Here is a 15,564-nt window from a genome sequence, read left to right on the forward strand (position 1 = left end):
GGGTGACAGACAGTTCTCATTCTAAAACCCTGCTTTTAGCTTCTTATGGCATTCCTTTAGAGCAGTTAATTTTGTAATTTATAAATATGCAGGTGTGATCTTTTATTTTGTAGAGAAAAATGTATGCAACAAACTATAAAGAAAAGTCACAGATAAGGCTGCACACTTTTCATGACTCTCAAGATCACAGAAAGCCTTGTCTCCTACTAGAACACCTAAAACAACAATTCTCAGACTCTTGATGTCTATATAGATCCTTAAAATCTAGAAATCCATACATATTATATACATATAAAATGATAAAAGTCTTTAGCTTGCAACTGGATAATGTAGGTTTAATTTACCAACGTAGAATGCAAATACTAAAGGTTTGGTTGTTATAGACAATGTATTCCATTCATGTTCATAGCCTCAAAACAAAAACAAAAAAAATGGGGGGGGGGGGGGAAAGGCGGCTGCTAACTCACGCACCTGGAGTAGGTGCTTATTTGAACTTAACATAAACAATAAATGCTCATTAAACACATAGCACCACCACTGCTGTTGTATTAGCAGCCAAACTGACTTGGTCTGGGGGCTACAGTTACAAGCATCTTGCCCAGAGATGTATATTAATACAATTAGGGAAATTCATTTGCTTACCATGTGAGGCAATTAGGGATAAGAAGTCTCCAATTCATTGCATGACTAGAGATCTGCTTAGAAACATGTTTCTACTTAACAATCCCATTTCCACTGCCTCCACAGTGATACCACATGCCCTTCATGTGGAAAATGCAAGATGCAGAGCTGCATTTTATTGGTGCTAGCAGCAACTTATGAAGCAATTCCCAAAGGTGGACACACTACACTTCATCTTAGCCAAATACTTTATCCCCAGCCTATGGACTGCCACACCTCTGACTTCACAAAACAAACCCAGGCCCAGAAATACATACTGACCATACAGAGCACTGCCTACTTGGGCCATTTTTAAGGGCCTCGTCAGGAGCACAGCTGAAAGCAGAAGCCCAAAAATGGGTCCTGATTCCATACAGTGTGAATCTTGCAAGTGTTACAAGTATCTTGTTCAGGAAAGTGTTTAAAGCAATTTAGATGCCTAACCAAACAAATGGTAAAATCTGCAATTTAGGTTAAACATGAAAGACAAATGGGAAACAATTTTCTAAAAGGCTTTAACCTAAGGTTTAATTACTAATCAGCTATTGGCGAGCAACAATAGTATGCATGTGCATATATGCTGTAGCCTTAGTTATATTGAGAATAATTTATTAATTATGTAAATGTAACCTTGTTCAGTTTGTGTATTACTATATTGTGACTATACACTTATGTTAGTTTTTCTTATCCAACCAAACTGTTAGAAACTTTAGAAACAAATATAAAGGTGGTAACTGAAATAAAGAAAGAAAACCTGGAAAATGCAAAGAGAACATTTTCAGACAGTGAAGAAAGAGTTATGTAGGCCTCTTTTCACAAGGGCACACATTTTAGCTGATACCTCTCAGGATCACCAAAAAACTAGATTAGGCTGTTTCCCAGGAGTTTTAGGAAGAGAGAGAACTAATGGTAACAAAAGGGACAATGATAGCACTTAAATTCCTCTCTCTGTAGCTTACCAGGCCAAGGCCCTCTGACTACTTCCAATCAGGTACGTACTATTACCCGACTCCTGAGAGGCAGTGTAGCAGAAACTGCCCAGCAAACAGATTTAAAGGGCGATACAGGACACTGCCAGAAATGACATTTGTTATGTGACTGGCTCCTTGAAGGTCTCTACAGCCATGCTCTGACAGAAGTGTCCAGCTGAAGAGTACTTTAAATGTGCCCAATCATGCAATAAATTAACCTTCATATAATGAGGGTTCAGACGAAGATGCTCCAAAGCAGAGTACCTTCATTAGCTTCTGTCTATCCCTACATGCAAATGGGGCTGGGGTGATGCAGCCCAGCCCTGCCCCTGATGCTGTATGCAGGAGGGTGGAGGGAAAAAAGGAGGAGGAAGGCGCTCCAAGCTGGGGTTTGTCCAGGGTGAGCTGGGGGGGCGGGGTGTGCATGAATGTCTCAGGGGGACTCCAATCCATGCCCTTCCCTGCTCAGGCTGAGCAAACCCAGAGCTCCTTCCCCTCCCTTCTCCCCCCTAACCCCATCCTGCAGACAACACCAAAGCTGGGAAGGAGGGGGCACTAGGGAAGAGAGGCTGCAGACAGGCAGCTCCTCCTGGCCGGGTTCTAAAGCAGAGCTCAATCCCCCACTTCCCCAAACAAACAGTGCCTTCTGTGAAGCACCACAAGTTAGAGTTGGGGAGCTGCATGTCTTTCAGCACCCATAGGTACATGCATCAGGGGGAGGCCTGGGGCCTTGCAGAAGTCTGAACAAGGAGATTAGAGCTTTCTAGTTGACCTGAAAAAAAAAAGGTGTAACAGACAAAAAAAGTCACTGCCATTGCATGTGGCAGTGTTACACACACAGTGAAGTATGTATAGTAAGTGTGGGGTTATGATAGAATTCAAAGCATGCAATGAAAAACTGGAGATTAGCACAAAAGAAAAAAGTAACTTCCCATTTTATCATATGCTCAATTAGTATAATTGCTTTGCATTACAATAGCACCTAGAGGCACCAACCAAGGCTGTGGCTATAATTTTAGCACTTTGTTGGTATGTAACCTTGTAAAAGGCTGTTTGTATAGATCCAGAATTCTGATATAGAAAAACCACCACCACCCCAAGAGCAGCATGAGCACAGTTTTCCAGGTATAACTATAACAGCTGCACCAGTGGTAGCAGGAGCCTGGTGGTGGTGAGCTCCCACAGATGCTGCCAGCACTGTTGGAAGGCGAAGGGGGGGGGGGTCAGCAACCACGCACAGGCTCTGCCAGCAGTGGCCAGAGGCAATTAGGGATTGCCTGCAGGCGCTGCTGCCAGTGGGGAGGGCAAGCAACAACAGCCTACAGGCACTGGCGACACTGTCGGCAGCGCCTTTTTGCAGGGGGTGCACTGTCATGTGCACCCACGTGCCCCCGTTAGCATTGCCCCTGGGTACTGATCTGGACAGACACTTATACTGGAACAGCCACCTTCGTCAGGAATTCTACTTCTTTGCACCCCTGACTGACATAATTATGCTGGCAGAAAATAGACCTAGGACTAGATCAGGGCCACTTCGTGACGTAAATAAAGGTATGTCTACACACAAACTTGGTAATGTTTTATCTATGCTGGAACAGTTAAAATGCAGGGTCGGGTAGGAGGCAGGAAAGAAGGCGGGGGACTGAAGGGGAAGGGGCCTAGTGGTTGGGCCATTATCAGTACAGAGTTGGTTTATTTGTTCTACTATCTTCATCCTATAGGTGGTAAAAAATCCCATTACTAGCATCTATAACTAGGTTTTGTAGCATTAAAAAAATATACCACTGTCTAACTGAAATAGTTACACCAATACTACACCTAGATATAAGCTAGAAATAAACTAAACCAAGCATTAAAATACGCAATAAGATACATGAACTGCTGAGAAGAGTTCTGTCCTTTCATTTTAGACAGCGGGTTTCAGGAAAAACAGTTGCACCAAAGTAAAGTGACCTGCCTGCAGTAATACATCAAATCAGTGGCAGAACTGAGAAGAGAACTAAAGTCAGTTGACTTCATCTCCACAAGGCCACCTTGTCTTAGTGATGCTACACAGGTTGTGGGGACTTAGCTTCTGTTGAAAAATCTCAAATGAATAGGCTATGGTAGCAGACATTCAACATCCTAAACAGAATACAAGGAAATACAAGTTCTTTGCTCCAGTAAAACAATGACAGCACAGACCATGCTCAACACCAGATGTCTGCCACAGCCATGATACCTTGGCAGAACAGATGAGAACAAAGAAACTATTTTCCTAAACACCCAGTTCTATGGTGGTCATGAGGGTGGACCAGGAGGGAGCTTCTCCCACATTGTTATAAACAACACCACATTTTCTCAAAGCTCCTGTCTCTTTGGTAGGGGGAGGAAGAACTGCTCCCCCTACTGTTTTAATTGCTGTATGCAAAGCAATGAAATGAATAAAGCAGAAAAAACTCTAGTCCTGCCTATAATTGCCCAGCACTCTCGACTGTCCCCGACTTACGGAAGTATGAAGACAGAATCAGAAAGCAAGGGCTTGATCCAATTCCAGTTGAACTCAATGGAGATTCTCAACTTTAGTAGGGACTGCTGATGTCCCAGGTATGGCACAGGGGCAATGTTGAAAGGCTGCATACTGAATTTCTGTTAATCTGTTAACAGAGTTTTAATATGCAATATTAACAGATTCTAATCAGTAGACCCTATTCTGTTTATTAACACATTATTGGAGTTTTAATATAAAGCTGTAATAACTCCTATCAATAAACAGACTCTATTTTGCCTATGAACACAAGTCTATTAATAGATTGTCTATCAACTGGTATCAATCAATAGTGTATCAAACAACATTAACCTCTAATTAGTAGAACCTGATTACAGAATGCATCAATGATGAAATTATCAATTCACAAACTCTTTCAGTATATATATCGTCAATCAGTAGATACTATCAATAGAGACTATTACCCGAGTTTTGAGAATTCCATTCAACAACTTTATTTCAAGGAACTTGAGGATTCCATCCCCCACGCCCCCCAGGTAGATGTTTGAAAAGAAAATAAAGAGAAGTTCCATGAGGAAAAGCATGACAATACAGTGATCCTAAACAACTTTGACTGTACCAGCAAGGTGTATTCTAAAGAAGATTAACTGAAGGTCCATTAGGATGGTGTGCTCTATAACTGTTGTAGATTTGGGGTGTACTTTTTCTTTTAACCAAAATATTTTTATAGTGCCAACCCTAACCATACAGCTGCACCAGCACAAATGTGTGTCTCGGCATTTTTATATCCATAGAACACTGCTTATACTACAAGGACATCTACCATTTTAATTATACCAGTGTTTTAAACAACTGGATATAGACAAAGAATCAATTTCAGATGATGGACTGGTATTCTGCCTCTCCCCAGCTATGCCAAAAACAAACTGAATTTGCCTAAACTTCCATGTGAAAGTAATAAGACAAAGGGCTAGGGGAGAGATGAACAGGTTTTGTTGGGTTTTTTTGGTGGGGGGGGGGAAGTTGTTTTTGTAAGTGGAGGTGGTTTACTTTGTCAAGTTTCCTTTAACAAAAATCTCCCGCTTATGGCTGAAAAAAATCAGCTTGGCCTAGAAACTTCATCGACCTATATCCTGTGATACCAGAATTACTATCTTGGCTATCCTGTAAAACTGCTCTCTAATCACAACAAAACTTTCCAAGATCACAAATCAATCTTCAAAGTTGGCTTAATTTCATGATTTCTTTATGAATGGTAAAAATCCATAGATCCATCATCATTTATTCACATAAAAGGTAAGGTGGGAAGAGAAGCTGACACATCTATAAAACATGTAACATTTTGCTCAAGGCAAGATAAGGAGGTAACACAAGGGTTGTACTAAAAATTTCAATTTAGAAGGAAAATAAAAGCTACCAAGAAAGATTTTGAGCTTTGATGTTACAAAAGAGAAATACAATTGATGGTACAGAACGGTCGTCTCTGATTGGTAGGAATACAATATGGGCTATCTTATAATAAGCTCTTGTCTGACTTCTCTGTAACAGATTCTAACTTTTAAATACTGCTTTTGAATTCACTTACACTTGGTACAGTCATCCCAGTAGCCATTTGGTCAGATACTGTTATTATTCCCCAACACTGAGAATTGCAATAGCCTCATTATGTGCAACAATTCACTCAGAAGACAATGCTTATTTTCTTATTAAATTACTACTTAGTCTCTAATAACTTTTTTGGCTGTTATAAACCATCTTTAAAAGCTCACTGAAGTTTTAACCACTTCCAAATATTAGAATATTGGGTTTAATATTTACAATTGTTCTGACTCCATTTGCTTAAAATCTTTCTTTGATTCTAGGCCTGGAGATGAGAAAGCCATCTAGGCCACCTGCTAAAACACCTTTTAAGCCTCTAATTTCCTTGCAGAGGGGAATGTAGCAGAGGCAGGAGCAACTGAATCTCTGGCTAGAAAGTAGAAAAGGATTCTTTCCCCACCAGAGCAGGTGGCAGTGCACAGGCTACTTATTTGGAAGGTATACACTGCATTGAGAATTTGGCCCTTAGTACCAGATAGCTGATGTAACAACCGCAACAAAGACCGGACAACTTTTAATGCATATTAGATGTGCTTTAACAGAGGACAAAGCAAATGCCGTTTGAAGTATTCCGATGTTTAATTACAAATATATACAGTTGCATAATGAAATCACAAGAAGCGTCATAAAATAACATTGCTGTCTCCATTCACACAAAAGTCCTGCTTCCCAGCTCAAGTTTTCCCTTGATTTGTAACATTAAATGGAGCCCTAAATTTGACCACTTAAGTGTCTCCTTAAAATAGGGCAGCAGTACTGAAAATTAGTGACAGACATGCAAAATTAATATAACAGCACGTGCAAAAGAATTTTTGCCAACACCACTAGGACTGTGCCCGTGCTGTACCTAGCACCTGCCCATTAAAAGAACTACAGATAATATAGAATAATCATTGAAAACATTAACACAATGAATGCAGATGTTAAAATATTGAGCACATTAATATATTTTGCTTGAATTTGGCATACATCCTTTTATTCATTAACTTGACCCTAGATTTTAGTCTATATGATAAAGAAGATTTAAAGCAGCAAGGGCTTTTTTTCCCCTGCTCCACTGAAGCTTTCCCATTAATAAAAAAGGAAACAAAGAAAATGAAGAAAGTGAGTAGTAAAACTTTTACAACATAATAAAATATATCAGAATCCCACAGCAGCAGGACTGGAATTGTCGAAAGATGCTGAATTATGGTAGGTTGTCATATAGAGTTCAATCCAGAGTATTAGCAATCATATTCTCTAGCAACATGTATATAATTGGAGATCTTCATAATAACCCCCAGTTTTAAAGACTCATAAAATCCACTTTACTCGTAATTTGGAGGAGCAAAGGAGAAATTATTAAATGAGAGTAACACCATCCTCTCAGTATGAAAGACTTTGTAACAATACCAAATGTATTGAAGATCTTCAATGAGATCTTTCTAAAGGCCCTATTTTTCTTTCAGAATATTTAAAGAATAGTTCAAACATATCTTTTTGTGTATATATTTATCCACTCTCATACACACAAGAGAAAATGAGTATCACAGAGAAAAGAAAAACTAACTGAAAGTAAACACCATATTTTAAATTACTTTTGGATTCAGGTATTGGAGCACTTTAAGATAAATACTCTGGTAACGCATTGTAATCAACAGTGAACAAGCTCTATTGTTAATATAAAAATGTGTTGTTTTTAGGAAGTGCATATAAATTGCACTTTTCCATGCTCCAATGTAAGTTAAAGATGCTGTTTCATTGAAAGTGTTAAAAACCCATTTAAAACAAACAAACATTAGCTGCACTTGTTTCTCCTCTTACTTTCACAGATCTTTTTGCTTTTTTTCCAGTTTCACTCTTGACATTCTTAAATAAAACCTTTCAATTTGTAAGCGATAGCTAGTGAATGAGTTTTACAAGTTTCCCAATTAAACTGTCCATTTTCTGAAGTTTGAAACGAGGGCTAAGGAACAGAATGGTAACATTCTATGCAGAATAGTAAAATATACCCTGCTACATAGCATAACTTTAGATTTTTCTTGAATAAAGCCTCTGGGAAATGAAAACTTTTTCACTTTTTAAATAACCCCATTTCAAGCTATTTTTGTAATCATACTAACAACCTGTTCTTAAAACCAGTTAAAACAAAACAAGGATCAGTAAAGCCAAGTGTTTCCTACCTGGCACAGGTAAAGACCAGCTCTCATATGCCACCTTGGTATTGTCTAGACTACTAATCAGGCTCATATTCATGAGACACTAATGAACAAGAACAAATCTGTTGTGCCTTCCCTTCTTTTCTTAGCAAACCCTACAGCACTGGGTTTCAATCCAGTAAGCTAAATGAGGAACCCACAAACCAAACTAATTCACATATAATGCTAGAGAGAAACATATTTTAAAAAAAGACTTACTGCTTGTCATGTGACTTGGTGAGGTATGCTGCCCATTGGGTGTGCTTGAGGTGAGGTCAATAGCCATGTGGGAGTGCTCCCTTTCAGGGGAAAGCTCATTGTCACCTGCTTTCATTAAACAAATCACTTGTAAGTTTCTGTCCAATACCTCAATAAAACTACCAAATGATAAAGGATTCAACTTTTATAACTTCCCTCACCCTTGCTTTTCTTCCAATTTTAAAAGTGTCCCACAGCCAATTAAAATAGGATTCCTTGGGGGCTGCACACTAGTATTTGATTTTTTTTTTTTTAAGAATCAAAGAGTTCCCACCAATTTGTTGTTATTGATCCCAAAAACCAGTATTTTTAAAACTGCGTCTTGCATGTGCAAAAATGAAAACTATTTTTCTGTCCATTTTCAAACACCAGAGTACTAAGTGTGAATCAGGGCTGATCAGGAAAGGAATAAAGTATCATCCTGAGGTAGAGACCTTCCACTTAAATTTGGATTCACAGCTTTCAGCTAGCTGGGAGTTAAACAACATGCCCTGACAAGGAAATGGGAACATGAGATGTATAGCTAAAAATTAATGGCAATATAAATACTGACATTTTGTTTCTAATCTATGTTGTCATAAAGTAAACTCTAATGTCTTATAGAAGATTTGTTCACTTTAGTAACTGTTTAAGTACATAACAGTCTTATAAAGAACTACCCAAACTTTATTATTTAGCATTACTACTCCAAGCAATTTCTTACAATAATAGTGATAGTACAAAATGACAGACTTTCAGGTTCTTCCATGACACTTTATGTAGAGATATTGGAAGAAGGAAGTCAAATCAACAAAATTAAATAAAATTACTACTTACATGTTATATATCCATCAGTAGCCTCTGCTTCCATAGTCAAAGTGCAGTGCTGTAAAGCAAAAAGGTACACACAGTCAAAGATGCCTGTTGGTATCAGCCATTAAATGATTAAACTTACTAAAAGCCCTTAGTAGTTGCCCATTTTGCTGTTGGTGCTGATGCAACCATTACCTAGAGATGCATACAAGAGCGCTGCATATGCTCATCAAATCACTGAACCCCTTCTGCAAATGATCTGATGCTGCTGCAGATGGGGCAGAAGCACCAACTTGGTTTATGGATGAACTGTGCTGAGATACTATTTGTTCTCCGTTAATTGTAGTTTTACCTGCTTTAAGAATCAATTGGGAGGGCAAAGTGTTTGGGATTTTAGTGCCTTATCAATTATCAGGTCTCATAGCCATAATAGTCTTCGAAGATATTGATATTGTAGTGGTATCTCTATTCACACTTATTCCATTATCAGTTCACTGTGTTCAGAATAAAACAAAAACCTTCCATTTCCGTGTTCCTTTTAGAATCATTACAACCCTTTGTCTTCAGCTGCCATCTCTCTCTCACACATGCACACACCTGTTTGTTGTAACCCCAGTCATCTGCTACACTGTGGGTCTGAATGTCACATTTAATATTTCTAGATCATGCATTTTGTGGTGTGAGGCAGTCTCAAAGTTTCTGGAAGCACTCTGCTGACACAGAGTAAGCTATTACTTTCCAGAAACCCAAGTAACTGTATAGGATGACACCCCCTAGCTATCATTCGATAAAAAAAAAAAAAAGACCAATAATCATAACTATATTCTTTTAAGTAGAAAAGTTAAGAAACTGACATGACCCGAAGAGAATGTTATATCCCCTCTCCCTCTACAGCCCTTTTTTTGCCTTTAGTTTCAAAACTCTCACTGCACCAGGCAGCTAAATTATTCACAATGAGCCATTTCTGTATTGATCGCCAAGTATATTTAGCCCTGGCTCCTGGAATTTCTCCATTACTTACTGGAAAACAGGCAGCTTCACTTCTTGTCTCCAAAACCACTTCCCTCCCTCTTGTACCACCCCCACCCCCCAAAAACATAAATATTTTTCCCTGTATTCCTTTTTTGTATAAGAGAGATCAAATTTCCAAGACAGTTAGTACATAACACATACATTTCAACATACACAGTTACTATCAAACTCTCTCAATTACTGATTTTTACAAAGCTTTTTGTTTTGTTTTTTAAAAAGTGCCCTCTCAAAGTTTCTAAATGGACAACAGCCTTTTCAAAATTACCTTATCTTTCCCTTAGTACAGGTAGACAGACTCATTGAGGAAAAGAAAGAAATGTCAGGAGCAACAGGGAAAGATCATCCCAGCCAATGAACTGGAAGGAAAGTAAAGGGAGGAAGTAAGCAAAAAATGAAACATACATAACAAAAGGAAAAATGTCTTTGGTTGTTGGGAAAAAGAAGAAGTTTGATCACCATTTCTAGATTTTGATGGCAGACCCCAGCTCCTACTTCTTGCTTCCCAGAGGAATGGAGAGCTAGTTATGTTCGTGCTGAAGGTACAGCAAGATGGGGAAAGTTTGATCAAAAAGGAGAGAAGAAAAAAATCCACCCCCAGAGACGTCCCCTCCCCCAGAACTTACAGGTAGGACATTCAGAGCAAAGGATCGCTAGGGAAACTAAAGAGAAATGAGCCAGGAGAAGCTTTTCTCCCTCTCTGGGATGATCTTGTTGGGAAACTCACTCAGGAATGGCAAATACTTTCAAGGAAGATGAAGAACAAAAAGAGAGAGAGAGAGGGAGGGAGGGAGAGAGGTCAGCCAGTGCTACAGCAATGCGATTAACCAGGAGAGAGAAAAACTTGATCCACCGGTTCCTTAAGAATCGACAAGAAAACTGGAGGAGAGGGGAGAAAAGGGGGGGATTTGGCATCGGGGGAGTGTGGGGAGGAACAAGACGAGGGATAAAATAAAAATAAAAGACAACACATACAGACACAGAGAGCAAGAAACCTAGGCCAACTTCACAGGATTGTTTGTGGCCCTTGGCAAAAGAGAGAGATCTCAATTTCATCTCCATCTCTCCCCTCCCAGAGCAGAACCTGTCAAAGTAATTTAAGTCCTGCCTTTTTTTTTTTTTTTTTTTTTTAAATACCCTGAGTGTCATGCCAGTAATTAAAAAAAATAAAGGACCTGGATCTCTCTTCTGGGGAGTTGCAGCTAGAAGAGGAGGCTCCTGCAAATTGCAATTCCAACCCCTGTCAGCAGTTTCTAGAGGTGAGAACTGATTAATCGATTAACATCCCAGAAACCAGATCTTAAAAAGAGAAAGGGGGGTAGGGGGCACCCAGACATTTCCAAAGCCCAATACCCTTCAGAGCCAGTCGCCCCTTCTTTGCCCACATGAGCAGGCTTCTCCCCTACCTCCAAAGGCGCCTCTGTGCACAGACGCATCTATTTATTATTGTTATTATGGCTTAACAGCAACAAGTCATTCCGGAGATGCTACATAATTGCACTTTCCTGGGCGACCCCTCGGCTTTGCCAAGCAGCTCCATGCCCACGCCGAGACAGCCGGCTTAGAAAGCACAGCACGAAGCAGACAAGAGCTGATCTCCCCCTTGCAAGGAAAAAAAAAAAATCAAGAAAGAAAGAAAAGAAGAAGAAAAAAAGAGCCAAGCGAAGATTTACCTCAGCAGTGCATGCAGTGAATCACTTCCATCACCCTTTTGTTTGTGTTTTTATTGGGGTCGCCTCTGCCTCTCTCTCTCTTGCCCAAGGACTGTGTGTTTGTGCACTGCAGTTGGTTATGGAAACTAAGGCAGTGGATCTGTAGCTAAGGGTAATCCTGTTTTTACTTCCTCCATCTTCAGAGAGCAGGGTTAGCCTGGGACAGCTGGTCAAACCCCGAGAAACCGATCCGGCGGGCGGGCGGGCGCGCACACATCACACATCTCGCCCAGGCAGCCGCGCTCCCAGACACCCGGAGCCGGGAGAGGCGGCGCGGGGAGTGCGTGCGCGCCTGTGTGTGTGTGTGTGCGTGTGTGTGTGCGTGTGCGCCTGTGTGCGCTGGCAGCGCCGCTCCGCGCGCTCGGCAATCGATTACAGGACAAGTGCTGCTTCTGCCGCTCCCCGCCGCGCGCACACACACACACGTACGCACACACACATCCGCGGGCACACGCACACGCGTGCTCCCTCTCCCCGCACAGGCTCTCAAGGTTGAGGTGCGGCGGAGCGCGCGGATGACGGCCGCCCACCCGCTCCCGAGAGCCATTACAGCCTCCCGGCCCGAGGAAGGAGCCGGGCTGCGTTTCTTTCTTCGCTGCCTGAATGAACTTAACCGCCCCCCCTCCTCCCCCCCGGCTCTTGGAGTCATGATTCAGCACTTCTATTTTTAAACTTTCCTGCTCGCTTCCCTTCTGCCCTGCCAAAAGCAGCGCGGATGCCCGGGGCGCGAGGGCGGCCCGGCTCGGATGACGACGTGTCTTGCTCAGAGCCGAGCCCGGGCGCGGCTCGGCGCCCACCCGGCGGGGCGCGGGGCCTGGCTGTCACGTCAGTGCGCGGCCGCTGCCCAGGCCGTGCGGCCGCGCACCTGGCTGAGCGGCACAAAGGGAGCTCTGGGAGCAGGGACACGCAGCCAGGCGCAGGCGGTGTCAAAGCCCTGTGCTGCGCTGGGCTCGCCACTTCTGGAACTTCGCTGACCGGCTCTGCCCTAAGTACGGGCGACAGCAGACGGGGGAGGAAGCGAAACGTGAAATGTTCCAGCACTCTGATTACTAGTATTCCCATTACCATATTACTATTATTCATTTTACCATTACTACTGTTATTACTATTGCTATTACTATTCCTCTTATTCCCATTACTAGTACTATTAACATTATTACAATTATTATCATTCATATTACCATTACTATTATTACCATTCCCATTATTATTACTATTCCCACTAATCCCATTATTATAATTCATATTGCCATTATTCCTATTATCACTATTGCTGTTCTCACTATTACTGTTACTAATAATTACTATTACTATTATATTATTGCTATTACTATCATTCATATTACCATTATTACCAGGGATCCTGGTTTTCTCCAATTTAAAAAATCCCCAATTTTCAGTTAAAAAAGTAACTCCAAATCCACATTTTCCCATGATTAAAATTAAACAACCCTCTCACTCTATATATATCTATATAGCAGTAGCTTTTCATTTAAATCATGGAAAAATGTGGATTTGGGGTTACCTTTCCAAGCAAAAATTGGGATTTTTTTAAATCAGAAAAAAACCAGGATCCCTGATTATTACCATTATTCCTATTATTACTACTACCACTACTACTATTATTAGTATTACCATTATCACTATTACTATTATTCCTACTACCATTATTACTATTATTATTACTGCTATTACTACTGTCTAAAAGAGCATTCGTTGCATATATAAAACAGGAGGCTAGGAAAAGGTTCTCCTTGTAGAAAAAGAGAATGACTATGTTTCTTTTGGTTCAGCTATAGATATACAGATATAGAGACTGATACTGGCTGTGGGGGATGGATATCATTTTCCCAAGACAATTCACAAGGCAGACAATATTCAAATATGATGCAAAAATATGTTAAAGTGAGATACACGCTGTGAAGATCTTTACATGGGATTTGATCCAGAGTCCACTGAGATCCATAGAGTCATTCCATTGTCTTTAATTTAAGTTTGATTGGGGCCCAATAAGAACAGTCCTTTTCTTCTAGTGTGCTTTAAATTAGTGCAATATAGGAATACTTGCAATACAACTAGGCAGCAGGGTGAACGCAATATTGAGATAAGGGGTAACAGTTCAGACTTACTTCCAAACTACCGTTTATTTATTGTATCAAATGATACTATAAATTATTAAATACATATCATTTGAACCCTCAAAAGTTAGCAAATACTAAAATTAAGGCTCTGCCATTTAAAAAATAAGGCACAAATTTAAGTAGTAGGATGTCATCCTTTCACCAGCCACTAGAGGGGGATGAGGCACACAACATTGTCAGTGGGTTTCACAGGTGTTTGCTGAGTAGAGGAATAGTGAAATAATTTTATTTATTCCACTAAAGTTCCCATCCCACAATTATCACCATAATCTCCGAGTGCCCTCTAGTAGTGCATGAAGCGATGTGAGTAACTTCGGTCATGTGTTTGTTCTCTCATCCTCTCCCAAGGGGGAGTACTGTGTGCTTGTTCTATTTTAGCATTTTAAATAATATATATCTAAATTACACAAACACACGGGTACTGCTGTGTGTTTATGGAGTTTGCATGGTTGTGGATTTGGGAGCCTCGGGTTCCTTCCAGGTTCTGCTGAGAAGTGTACTTTAGAGGTCCAAGCCCTTCTGCCTGTTTGCCCAAAGCCAGACTCAACTATCCTATACCTCTACTACTGGCTCCTTAGCCCAGACACACTGGTAGCTGGTCCTAGGTTCCACCATTCTAGGTTCTTTGTCGTAGCAGTCCTAGGTTTTTCCTCTATGCTCCCTAGATCCAATATTCTCTGTGGCTTTGTGTTCCCACTCCTTCTCCCAGTCCCATTTTTCCCCCATTGGTCTTCTATGGCCCTCTCCTACACTCCCTCCCAGCTCTCAACCCCAGTCTTTTCCCCAAGCTCTGAACACCACTCCCCTTGCCCCAGAGTTCAGAGTCTCCCTGTAAATCTCCTTGTCCCAATTTCTTCCCTCCACTGCTCTCCTTCTCCCCACTCTAGTCTACTTTTTGACCTCTCTGCACTTAAGTCCATCAGCTTCCCCTACCATACTGCCTCACTAACAGGAAGTATATACTGACCAGCTGAGAGAAACAGTCTCTTTGCTCTGAGTTTTGGTGCCTGGTGCCATACCAGCCCATAGCTGTCAGGAGCAGAAATTGCAACCCTGGCAGTTCTGTGATGAAGCATACTCTGCGCAGATGGAACTGTCACAGAATCCAGCTGCCAAACACTTAACATGGATCAGCTATGCACATGCAAAATGATATTTTTTCCCACTGGCTCATAACTTCACCAAACCTGGGCAGTTTCTCTTGGGCACGGGGAAAAAAAGCACATCCTTGAACTCCCCTACCACATTTTAAGTCCCTGCTCAATGGTACAGACACTAGAAGTTCTTAATAAAATAGTTATAAGATTAAAAGAAAATGCTTGGCAAAACTAGGTATTCTCTCCTAATCTTCCAAATGAGACTTTTTAAAATTGAATTAAACTGAATTTAAAATTAAAAATATATAGAGAGAGATAGATCATCTTGAGACAAACAACCAGCCTGGAGAATTTCAGCCTAAACAATTAAAGTTTGGCAAAAAGCAACTGAAAATACAGTGTTATAGCAAAGCTGAACAACCTTATCCATAGACAGCACTACCAGCTTTGCCTATAAATACCTAATATATATTTAGAGATACTGTATTATCAGTTGCTGATAACTTTGCCAGACTTCATTGTTTGAGCTCAAATCACCCATGCTGGGTGTCTATATCAAGATGATTATCATTATTATTTTAATTAATAAATATTCAATAAAAAATGGTAAATACATAAATTATAAGCCATAAAGTAAAAC

At 40.7% G+C, this 15,564-nt stretch overlaps 1 protein-coding gene and 1 long non-coding RNA gene across 7 annotated transcripts in view; one reads left to right on the top strand and one right to left on the bottom strand.

Annotated features, from left to right (window-relative positions):
• The window catches only part of IKZF2 (IKAROS family zinc finger 2), a 126,712-nt gene extending 113,936 nt beyond the window's left edge, over positions 1-12,776 (bottom strand). For 4 of the 6 annotated variants that reach the window (XM_019554634.1, XM_019554631.1, XM_019554633.1 and 1 more), the window contains exons 1-3: positions 11,648-12,776; positions 8,970-9,018; positions 8,115-8,222 (exon numbers count right to left, since the gene is read on the bottom strand). In XM_019554634.1, the coding sequence (XP_019410179.1) occupies positions 8,115-8,222; positions 8,970-9,003 (142 nt within the window). In that variant the 5' untranslated portion in view covers positions 9,004-9,018; positions 11,648-12,776. The remainder of the gene's footprint in view (positions 1-8,114; positions 8,223-8,969; positions 9,019-11,647) is intronic. The other 2 variants (XM_019554632.1, XM_019554630.1) reach the window with 1 other exon arrangement.
• On the top strand, positions 10,938-11,620 carry LOC109323178. The gene is made up of 2 exons (XR_002104565.1): positions 10,938-11,233; positions 11,441-11,620. It is a non-coding gene; the product is annotated as an uncharacterized LOC109323178 (long non-coding RNA).
• Positions 12,777-15,564: the final 2,788 nt, after the last annotated feature.

Source organism: Crocodylus porosus, unplaced genomic scaffold (genome assembly GCF_001723895.1).
Source record: "Crocodylus porosus isolate Cpor-Errol unplaced genomic scaffold, CroPor_comp1, whole genome shotgun sequence".
NCBI lineage: Eukaryota > Metazoa > Chordata > Crocodylia > Crocodylidae > Crocodylus > Crocodylus porosus.